The sequence below is a fragment of the Centruroides sculpturatus genome, unplaced genomic scaffold (assembly GCF_000671375.1).
Source record: "Centruroides sculpturatus isolate CEXI.00-Female unplaced genomic scaffold, Cexi_2.0 scaffold468, whole genome shotgun sequence".
In the NCBI taxonomy this organism is placed as follows: Eukaryota; Metazoa; Arthropoda; class Arachnida; order Scorpiones; family Buthidae; genus Centruroides; species Centruroides sculpturatus.
This window is the reverse complement of record NW_019384707.1, coordinates 290,547-301,660: the sequence shown is the minus strand read 5'-3', so window position 1 is coordinate 301,660 and position 11,114 is coordinate 290,547. Positions and strand designations below refer to the sequence as shown.

Here is an 11,114-nt window from a genome sequence, read left to right as displayed (position 1 = left end):
GTGTGTTTTTCATGTTGAAATGGATTATTTGGTTTTACGTGTAATCGTATGGGGAAAAATGATTCACCTTACGACATTTTCATGATAGGATCTCAGTTTCGGAACGGATTAATTTTGTATCCTGAGGTACCACAATAATAATAATAATAATAATAATAATAAATCATTGACATTTCACTAGAAAATTTATGTAAAACAAATTCGTTTCCTTCTTTCAGGTAATTTTATTAATAAATCAAGTTAAATTTGGATTTTAAGAACTTAAAAATGTTAAGATATTTTTATACAAGAGATTTACTGAGAACGGTAAAAAAAATTTTATTTATTTATTTTTATATATAAGATATATAAACTTTAATTCTTATTTTATTAACGCTCAATCTGTTGATTTAACAATAAATTATAAATGAATTGCAATTAAGTATAATTTAAAAAAAAAAACATATTTATTTAAAAAATTTTCCCTTATAAACATAAATTAATCACATATTCTGTTGTTAATATCAGAATAGCTCTTATTGGTTTAATTTAAATCAGTTTTTAAAATTCGCTATCGTGATTGGTTGGTTTAAATTTTTAAATATTTAAATCGCTACAGGAGAGAAAGATAGTAATTTTGTTTTATCAAATGTTACAAATTAGTGAAGAATAAAGAAATAAAAAGTTAAAACATCGAGAGCTAAGACCTACAGGACGCTACCCTATTTATGTGAAAACAATTTCGAAGAAAGAGAATTTTCCTTCTATACAACGTTTTGTAAAGGTCGAAATTCTCTGCCTCCATGTCCCTTTTTTTTACCCAACAACCGTCTTATATTAGGGCAATGTTAAGGTTGATAATCTTTAAATAACACCTGGCATAAGATTCCCATGCACGGAAAGAGTTCCTCCTACTCACCTCCACTCAAAATCAGAGAAAACTTGAATCTATTTTTAGAATTTACGCGTAAGAAATTCAGGTGACGTAACACATTTCAAAAAAAGGAACCTTCAGGCTAAAGAGAGGTTAGAAAAGGGGAATTTAAAAAATATATATATATATATATATATATATATATATATAAAAAAGAAAAATTAGGTTAGTAATACCAAGTTTATCTTTCTAATAACTAACCGTAATTTTAGTCACCATTTTAAATTACTTCTTTATCTGACAATAAGTGATTTTTTTGGTAAAATTTATTGTGTTAAATATATGTTTTTTTCCGCCAGTATGTAAGGGCGTAACGTCACCGATAATGTTCCCATCATTTAGCTGAATTATGGAATAAGCGAGTGACCGATTTCTTGGTAAATATGGTGATTTCTGATTATGGGTCATACTCAAGGAAACGATTAAAAAGAAGTTCAATGCTACCTATTACCCCGAACTAGTTCGTTGGAATTTTAAGATCATATATGAAATAAATACAAGGAAAGCATTTTTAGTTTATTTAGAATGGACAGTGAAATTATGAAAGTGGGATAATGTCCTTTTGTTAATATGATTTTACTTTTTTTCGTGAAAAATCTCATTTTCTATATGACCTTACATCAGTTTTTTTTTCGTTCGTTAACTTAGCTGCAAGGCGCTACGTAACAGATCGAAAATTTGTAACGTTTCTGTTTATAAAGGTGTTAAAATAACGTCTTGAAACAAATCTCTCTGTATTGTTACGTAGATGGATCTGTGACGATATTTAAAATTTTTGTTAGTAGGATATACTATAATTGTTACTCATTCGCTTTTTTATTTTATTACCACGTAACAATAACGCAATAGTTACGTAAGCAAATAGTAGCGCATATATTGTTACATAGATACGTTATTGTTATACATCTGTGTTTCAATTTAACTGTTTCGATTAATCGCGAGATATCATGCCGTTATTACGCGAGAAACGTGATTGTTAAGCATTTTTTTACGTATGTAAACGAACAGTATTGTTTCAATGTGCTTCAATTTTCGTAAAAATACGTAATATGTAACGATTGTACTTAAGTTTAAAGCAACGTAACGCGTTAATCGAATGATGGGGACAGTATCTAGAAGCAAGATTTTTAAAGCTGTTTACGGTCAGACATTCGAAATAATAAAGAAAGTTCATGTTCTAGGCATCACTAGTAAGCTAAATTAATAAATAAACATGGCATGAAAATAAAATGAACGAGTTAATAGAACGGGAAAGTTGATAACAAACATTTAACTTATTATTTTGGAAAATGAAACGAATGCACTTTCTTATCTGCAAAAGGAAAATAATATCCATTCTTATTGTTATATAAATTTGATTTTTCCTCAAAGATTCGAACGTAACATTAACAATTTTTCGAGTTGAAAAGTGATTCTATCGGTTGCATGTCACAGAAATTTACTTTAGGCAATATCGCTGCAGGCTTGTTTTTTTTATTTATTTTTCGCTACTCCGTTCCTATTTGTTTTCGCTGTGTTTTGCTTACACCAAGCTTCTCCACGTTTCCCTATATTTAAATCAAGGAAATTATTATTAATATTCGTTAATAATTATAAAATTAATGACGGAATGTAATACAAGTTAACACACAACTCTCCGTTAGACATTATAAAAAATGGCTTCCATTCGATATATTTTTTTTCCTCTTTAATTTTTACTTTTAGTTGAAATCTAAAATATTTTTCAAGATTATTATTAAAAATTATTATTATTTTTTTAGTTTTGAATTATAAAAATATGTAAAATTTATAATAGTAACGGATGTTTACTGCTGTTGCCATCTGGTGAGAAGTTTAGGTGAATATTAACAAGTAAGATATAATAAAGGATGGAGGCGTTATCGTAGATTTTTATGTTTTCATTTCATCGTGTATACAATTAATTGACATAAACACACGTATAAAAGGAAAATAATAACATAAATTAACAATTCATTAGTTAGGCTGTTACTTATATAGGATATTAAAGAAGACTCGAACAGGCGGGCCGGTGGCGCAATGGTAGCGCGTCTGACTCCAGATCAGAAGGTTGCGTGTTCGAGTCACGTCCGGCTCAAATGCAATTTTTGCATTTTTTTTTAAATTTTTTTCAACTTTTTCCAATTAATTAAGAAATTTCAAGATTGAAATTTTAATTAAACTTAATTTTTTTTATTATATATTTCGTGTAGATGAATAATCTTCAACTCGACATGCGTACTGAGTTTGCGGGTAGAATTCAAACTTCCACGTTCAAACTTCCACGTGTAACTTTTTTTGCGAAAATCAAAATGGATTGGACTCGATTATACGTATCAGGTTGACATTTTAGATTATAAATGGCTAATTTTTTCACGAAACATCAATCTTTAAATTTGTAAGAGGAATTAATTACGTGAAGGATAATATATATATGCAAAAGAAAGAAAATGTTTTCAGTCCTCGGTAGTATAGTGGTCAGTATCCCCGCCTGTCACGCGGGAGACCGGGGTTCGATTCCCCGCCGGGGAGGAAAATATTTTTTATTTTTCTTTTTTTCATAAATTTTTAACATTTCTCTTCCATTTTTCTAACAATAAGTTAATAGATTTTGCGCTGTTATCTTAGCCGTATCATAAACACTAATACTCCTGAAACAAATGTCTTGCGTATGAAACTATATTATTATTTAAATATATTTTAATTTATATATAATTAAATTAAATTATATACTATACAAAACAATAATTTTTTTTAAATAAATTTAAACACTTTCATGAATAAAAATTTATATAAAATGTAATTATTCCATATCATCGCGCGCCATCTGTTGGGCGAAATGTTAGGCATTTCTTTTTAATTGAGTAATTATATATAAATATTGTTACTAAAAAGTTTAATTAATGTACAGTTTTTCGACTTGTCATAAATTAATATTAAAAACATAATTTATTAACGAGAACGCAATAAAATTGTAAATAAAAATCTTAAATTTGCATATATTGCCATCTGGTGAGTGAAATATATACGAAGTGGATACTGTTTCATATTCTAAAGTATTTTTACGCTATTAATTATGGGAAAGGATGTTTGAAATTGAGATCAGTGCAGGCTGTAATCTACTTGATTCGTTTTGAAGTATGAACAGAAACGAATGCAAGAAAACCTTTAAATACAATGATCAGTTTCGGATGCCATAAAATTAAAAATGTATAAAAAATAAAGCAATGCAATTAGAGCTTACTAAATGTTACGTACACGTGTTGAAAGATTGACAGTTTAAGAGTGGAGTAGGTTCATTTTCGGTACGCTGCCAAGAGCACATGCAAAATAGGAACGCAAAATGGCAGTCGCATCGCAGCAGGCGAGTTATATACTTTAATGCGATAAATTATTCGATAATTTATATCTGTTAAAATAATACGAACGAGCTATTACTTATTGTGACATAGTCACAGTGCCGGGCTGCAATTTTTAGCTACAATGATGTCAATTTTAGTAGTATCTTGCCCCTGTACATCATACTTTTCCTTTTAACGTCTACAGGAAAAATATGATGTACAGGGGCAAGACACTACTAATTCGAGATTGAGAGCATATATTTTAAATTAAATTAATTAAAAATATGATTAAAAATTGCAGCAAGGCATTGTGACAATGCAACAATAATTTACGCCTGTTCCTAATGTACATTTGTTTACGTTTTAAATTTAACTTTAAAAATTTAATTTGTTTATTTTCTATTAAACATTTCACGAAATTTTATATGTTTATTTTTTCGTTTTGTATATTTAAATGTTTAAATTATTCTTTATCTCAACGCTGTTTATTAATTTTTTTCATAAATCACGTTTACAGAATAATATTAATTTCAAATTACATACTGTATTTGGTCAACATGTTTACTGTTTTTGCAAGTGGAAACAATACTAACCGCAGATGTGACAGGCACAGCTATCTGGCTCTTTCAAAAATATAATCATAGTTCCCAATTCTCCGTATATTTTCTGCCCATTCGAATCGTAACAATCAGTTAGGCGTGTTTCTTTTTGGGTCATCCAAGTTTCTCTGCAGCATTGACAAGACTGAAAAGAAATTAATTAATTGAAATTGAATAATTTAAGGCTATTTGCAACCTCTTTGGTTACTCAGAAGATGGCGTAAAAATTTAATGCTCTTTTTGTGGGAAAATACTTCTCCAAAAAATGCTCGGAAGTAGATAGACCGAGTAGTTTTTTTTGTTTTAGGATTGTATTTAATTCTTCTATTAACATAAGGTTCAGAATTTTGAAAATCGAATTCGTTAATTTTTTTTATGAATTTTTAAAATCGTAGAAAATTCGTAAAAAATTAATAAATTACACTTTCAAAATTCCGAACAGTACGTTAATAGAAGAATTAAATAGGATTCTAATGCAATAAGCAATTTGATCCTATCTAATTCCGTTTTCGAGAATTTTTGGAAAAGGATTTTTCCATAGAAAAAGCTACGCCATCTGATGAAGACCGAAGAGGCTAAAATCAGTCTTAAGAAATTACACTGACCTTCGTGAATCCTGTAGGCATCACCACGCTCGGTTCTACTTGAGACGAACAAGTTCCTTCGCACTTTGTCACTAAAACATCGCCGCTACAAGATCTAACGACGCTTCCAACTTCGTCATATTCTTCTTTGTTTACGTGAATGGTACTTTGCTGGGTTTCGCACGTGTTTGGTATTATGTCCTCTTCTTCTTGGTTAGCGAGAAGTTCTAAAGCCTTTGAAAGTCTCTCTAGAGATTCGGATGTCGATAGAAGGAACAGCAAAGTAAACGCTAAGAACCAATCGTTCAGCTTCATTTTACTTCAAAAGATAAAAAAATACGAGAGTATTTCGTAAATTCTACTGCTACATAATGTTTACTCTGGTCTAGAAGCATAAATAAATAAATTAAGATTTTACTACAGAAACTGTCGATCGAAAGGTGCATTTGGCGAGGATTTGCGTCGCATGTTTTAAGCTAATAAACAATTAATACATAAAAGAAATGCGTTGATGCATACGGTTTCATATTGCTTGAACGATCAGTAATATAAATAAAGCCGAAAAAATAAACTTACCTTACTACACCGAGTATGAACGAGAAATAATTTTCAGGCTGAATGGCGAGCATCCATACTTTATCACGATGCCGCCCATAGAGTTACTCAATATAAATCTTATGTTCTGGCGGCAGGGGACCACTTTAGCGTTATGTCATTCCCGTCAGTGTTTTGGCACTTCGGTTAAAAAGTTTAAGTAACTTTTTTGAGTACTTTTATTATTATATTTTTCGGCGATTTTTTTCCCTTTACACTGCATATTTACATCGCGCGAAAGTAAATTGCGAAATGCTCGACACGTCGGCGTCGTAATTACCCCGTAGGCTCACAGATGGCGCTGTTACCAATCACATCGTACGGTATAAGAGCCGCCGTGATCGTTAACATTTATCGATTAAAGGCGAAAATAAAAATGGACTACTGCATGGATCTAAGCGGTGAGTAAATCGTTTCCAGAATTATCGTATATTTTCGATTCTAAACATTGATCTTTTACGGAAATTTTGTGTATTTAAGTGAAAAAAAAAGTGTTTCATAATTCTAGGGTGCGCTGATGATTGTTTACTGTGAAGACGTGTTTTTGTTATCACGTGTTTTAATTAATGTAATTAGAAATAATTTAGTGTAATATTGGCGATTTAGTAGGTCCACAAGCCTTAAAAATAAGATGTGTTATATGATTTGGTACTTTAAGAATCTGCAGTCAAGATTTCATTATTTTTGTTGAATTTCCTATTTTTTCTCCATTTTACTTGTTGTTAGAGGTTACTTTTAGGGTAAGATGAGTGAAAAATCCATCCCCAGAGTTCTAGATCCCCCCGACGAGCAAAAATGTCAATGCGACCCTTCGCCTTGTTCCTATGGGTATGGTCTACTTCTCTGATAATTCCCAGAGGTCCCCCTTCAGTTGGGTTCCCCACTGAAGGGGGACCTCTGAATCGTGTCGTTCAGAGGTGTAATTGTACCACGTTGAGGTACTCGGCTAATGTATAAATACATAAATTAGTGATCTAAAGGTAACTTCTACTGTTACATTAAGTTATTTGCCCTTCACTATTAAAAAAATATGAATAATAATTGAAGAATTGCTGAAGAGAGTGTATATGGGAAGGATGGATGAGAAGCATGGTAAGGAAAAGTCAAAAAAGTCTTGGTTGGAGCAAGTGGATGAATATTTGAAAGAACACGAGATGTTGAGTCAGGAAGAGAATGTGAGGAACTATGCTACAAGTGGCAAAAAAAGGCAATTACTTGGGTTCCCCACTGAAGGGGGACCTCAAACCAATCTTTTATAAGAAAATATTCCCCCCAAAAAAATATCTGAAGTCAACACCGTATATGGAGCCTCCCAATTTCAATTTGCCTGTGCCCGTGAAGCTATAACACGCTGCTGCTTAAATGTGTCTGGACAGGAAGGTGTGGAGAAAGTTGCTGAATGGATGATGTGAAGGATTGTATCTCTTTTTGCCTGCTTCCCATCCTTTTGGATCAAGAGTGTGAGGATATGTATGTATGTATGTATATAAAATTATGAATAATTATGTTTGAATTTAATTGAAAATGTTTTAAAATTCAAAGAATTTTTTAAAAGTATTTATATTTTAGTAGAAATTACTGTTAGATATCTGTATATAATTTACCTCTGTACATTTATATCTAAATTATCTAAAAGTAACTTATTAATTAATCTGATTTAAAAAATAATTTAAATTCCATATAGGAAAATTTATTTTAAAATTCTTATTCTTTTCATATAAATCAATTTTACAAGATTTAAAATATTTTTGCCAGATAAATTCAATTATAAAATATTATTCTGAAATATTTCTAGATGCTAAATTAATGCCTAAACAGCAAGATAATATCATTGTAATCTAATCATCAATTGGAATTTATTTTTAGTAAATTATTAACTATTATAAATTTATTGTAGTACATTTTTCTGTTGACAACAACATAATTTTATAAATTACACCCATAACACATGTAGAGAAATAACATTATCAATTACATTTGTTTTCCTCTGGTTGTTTACATAATTATACTGTGTTGTAAACAAAAACATAAAATATTTATATATAATTTGGCAATGAATGAGAAATTATAAACATTAATTTAACCTTTAATTAGAATTCAAAGGTTTTACAGTTAGAAATCTTTCAATACATTTAATAGTTTAAGTACTTAATATATAAACATACATTTTCTTATCAGAAAATTAAATTATTCGTTTATATGAATTAATTTATGAATAATTATTTATGCTATAATTTAAGCACCGTGCATTAAATATTAGTGCATAGTGCTAAATTAAATTTTTGTGTTTATCGGAATCACACTTCAAAAATAGATAATGTTGTTTGCACAAGTTTCTATATTATCTGTTTATCACATATATAGAAAAAAACATATGTTTTTTTTCTTAATTGTAAGTCACTTCAACTTATCTTAAGTATTTTCTTAATTTTTAGATATGAGGACGCCTTACAAAGATAGTAGACATACTTTCAGCAAAGAAACTTTATCATATAAGGAACCAATTGGCTTATTCAGAGAATGGTTTGAACTCGCGTCGAAAATTCCTTCGATTCGAGAACCGAATGCAATGGTGCTGGCAACTGCTAACAAGTAAATTTTTTTAAAGATATTTAATCATGGTAAATTGTTTTGAAATTAAATTTTAATAATGTTAAAATTAATTGCAATGAAATAGAGAAGGAAGACCGTCGGCTCGATTTGTGCTGTTAAAGGGATTTGGCAAAGATGGCTTTAAATTTTATTCAAATTACGAAAGCAGGAAGGGTAAAGAAATTGTAAGATATTTTTATTTATTTTTTATTGTTTGGTATGAAATAATTTGTATATTAAAAGAATACTTCAATAATTTGTTTTTAATTATGGTGTAGACTGAAAATCCTCATGCTGCTTTAACATTTTATTGGGAACCTCTACATCGTCAGGTAAACTTTTTATAAATCAAGGATATGTTAATTTAAAAAATAAATTATTTTAAATGTTTAGTTCATGTTATGCTGAGTTTAACAGTGACAAGGGGAGGTCATGACATGGTCATTACCGATTTTGGTAATAATGTTTGTGGTTAAGCCTTGATACAAAGTTTTATTGAGCAAAGAGAATATTGAATATATTAAAAGAGAATGTAACTCACTTCTCAAATGTTTCAAAGAAAATTAAGTTACTCAAAATTTTTTAACTTCAAGTCTTACAAAGTATATCATCACAGACTGCATGTTTGGTGGAATAGTGCCTTACCTGCCATCCATAATTGTAAATTGCATGTATAAATCCATGTAATTTATAATTATTTTATGTAAAAGTTTCATTAATCTGAAGAAAGTTCACTCATTGAGATGCAAAGCAATGATCTTGTGAATACGAGTATGGCATTCTCCTACAAAACTATGTGGTCTATAATGATATATTTTGCAGAAATTACTCATAAGTCACTCGAAACTTAAGTTTTATTTTCTTGAAAACATTTGCTCAAAGGTTTATCCATGATGACCATGTCTTAACCTCCCCTTGTAATGTACATAATTCTATGGGTGAAACAATTTCCTTCAACATTTTAAAGCACTTTTCTTCCTTGGAAATAATTCATAAAGTAGAAAAGATAAATATATGCACAATACAATTTTAATTTCATATGTTTAATTTTATTTCATTCTGTTAAACCAGAATCGTTGCCCCCTTCAACATGGTATTGCTCCTTCAATAAAACTGTTACATAGTACGCCCCCTTCACTACAAAATTCTGATGCCCAGTGCCAAGGCTAACGCCAAATTCGTACTGTATTGAATAGACTAGTGACTAGTATAATGTTATTTGTTTAATTATTGTACAATATAACGAATAAAATAGCTAATTACTCTTAATATAATGTTTTACTGTATCACCCAGAAAATTGTTTTTTGCCCCCCAAAATATAAATTGTTACTAATCGCCCCCTCAACATGGAAAAACGCCCACGTGGGGATGATATCGCCCCCGTTGAGAAACACTGTGTTGAACTAAGAATTTTTAAAAGCTATTAGTTGTTATATTTCTATGTAAAGTATTCACTTAAGTAATAAAGATTAAAATATGGCATATTGTATGTATAAGCTATTGGCTAATTATGTCTTTGTTTTTAGTAAGAATCAAAGAAATGATTCTTTAATAAATCTGTGTGCAATTTTGCAGATGATCTTTCAACACAGTTAGAAATAAATAGTTTAATGTTTTTTTGTCACATGCTGCTATAGTCTAATACAATAGTCTATAACATAAACATGGTTATATATTAGTTTATAGAGTAATAAATATATTGTATTTACTTATTATTATTTTAAGATAAGAGTTGAAGGATCTGTTACAAGACTTTCAAAAGAAGAATCTGATGAATATTTTAACAGTAGACCTCGAGAGAGCCAAATCTCTTGTTCAGTCAGCAAACAGAGTTCTGTTATTCCAAACAGAGAAGTAAGGCATAAATTTAAAGCATTTACTGAAGTTATATAATTTATTATTATATTTTTATTATTTCATTTTATTTTTTTAGTATCTGAGTGAAGAAAGAAAGAAGTTTGAAGATATGGAAACAATACCTAGACCCAAAAACTGGTAAATATGTTTTAATAATTCAAATTACAATTCAAAGTTACATAGTTTAAATGTTTTTAATGTCATAGGGGTGGTTTTATTGTTAAACCAGAAGTGATAGAATTTTGGCAGGGACAAACAAACAGAGCACATGATCGTATTCGTTTCTCTCGTCAAGAAGGTAAAACGTGTTGCCCAAAATTGTCAAAAATTGGAGATGATGGTTGGGTTTATGAAAGACTCGCTCCTTGAATTTCAATATAACTCCTGGAAATTTAGTCACAAATGAGATCTGAATATATTAATCATGCTATTAAATTACATGGATAATTAATAATCTATTCTGTGATACGTATCAGGATGTCTTCCAAATTTATAATGTAAAGAAATAGTAAAAATATTTTAAAGATAATATTAATCATGTGTTCAATAATTGATAATATAAATAAAAATATTTGTGTACAGAAAAATTTAATTTTTGTTACAAATATTAATAGTAATTCTAAATGGTTGTAAAGT

The 11,114-nt window shown here is 29.6% G+C and overlaps 2 protein-coding genes and 2 non-coding genes across 9 annotated transcripts; 3 read left to right on the top strand and 1 right to left on the bottom strand.

Annotated features, from left to right (window-relative positions):
* The first annotated feature begins 287 nt into the window (after positions 1–287).
* Positions 288–11,077, top strand: LOC111627705 (pyridoxine-5'-phosphate oxidase-like). Of its 6 annotated transcripts, none has more exons than XM_023371332.1 (7): positions 288–306; positions 8,464–8,620; positions 8,706–8,805; positions 8,899–8,952; positions 10,347–10,475; positions 10,555–10,616; positions 10,685–11,075. In XM_023371332.1, the coding sequence occupies exons 2-7, from the start codon at positions 8,466–8,468 to the stop codon at positions 10,845–10,847; spliced, it is 663 nt and encodes a 220-aa protein (XP_023227100.1). In that variant the 5' UTR covers positions 288–306; positions 8,464–8,465; the 3' UTR covers positions 10,848–11,075. The 6 variants fall into 6 exon arrangements, with proteins under 6 accessions (XP_023227100.1, XP_023227094.1, XP_023227096.1 ...); XM_023371326.1 differs by lacking the exon at positions 288–306 and adding an exon at positions 6,283–6,429 and having other exon boundaries at positions 10,685–11,074; XM_023371328.1 differs by lacking the exon at positions 288–306 and adding an exon at positions 6,605–7,120 and having other exon boundaries at positions 10,685–11,076.
* Positions 2,937–3,008, top strand: Trnaw-cca. Its single transcript has one exon. It is a non-coding gene; the product is annotated as a tRNA-Trp (tRNA).
* Positions 3,371–3,442, top strand: Trnad-guc. Its single transcript has one exon. It is a non-coding gene; the product is annotated as a tRNA-Asp (tRNA).
* On the bottom strand, positions 4,740–6,216 carry LOC111627706 (partner of bursicon-like). Its single transcript, XM_023371333.1, has 3 exons — positions 6,011–6,216; positions 5,456–5,753; positions 4,740–4,995 (listed from the first exon to the last, which is right to left on the bottom strand). The coding sequence occupies exons 1-3, from the start codon at positions 6,061–6,063 to the stop codon at positions 4,840–4,842; spliced, it is 507 nt and encodes a 168-aa protein (XP_023227101.1). The 5' UTR covers positions 6,064–6,216; the 3' UTR covers positions 4,740–4,839.
* Positions 11,078–11,114: the final 37 nt, after the last annotated feature.

Coding starts and splice junctions, on each gene's coding strand:
- LOC111627706 (XM_023371333.1), bottom strand. CDS start 6,063: ATGCTCGCCATTCAGCCTGAAAATTATTTCTCGTTCATACTCGGTGTA. Junction 5,754..6,010: donor TTCATACTCGGTGTAGTAAG/GTAAGTTTATTT, acceptor TATCTTTTGAAG/TAAAATGAAGCTGAACGATT. Junction 4,996..5,455: donor TGCCTACAGGATTCACGAAG/GTCAGTGTAATT, acceptor ATTTCTTTTCAG/TCTTGTCAATGCTGCAGAGA.
- LOC111627705 (XM_023371326.1), top strand. CDS start 6,324: ATGGCGCTGTTACCAATCACATCGTACGGTATAAGAGCCGCCGTGATC. Junction 6,430..8,463: donor CTACTGCATGGATCTAAGCG/GTGAGTAAATCG, acceptor CTTAATTTTTAG/ATATGAGGACGCCTTACAAA. Junction 8,953..10,346: donor GGGAACCTCTACATCGTCAG/GTAAACTTTTTA, acceptor TATTATTTTAAG/ATAAGAGTTGAAGGATCTGT.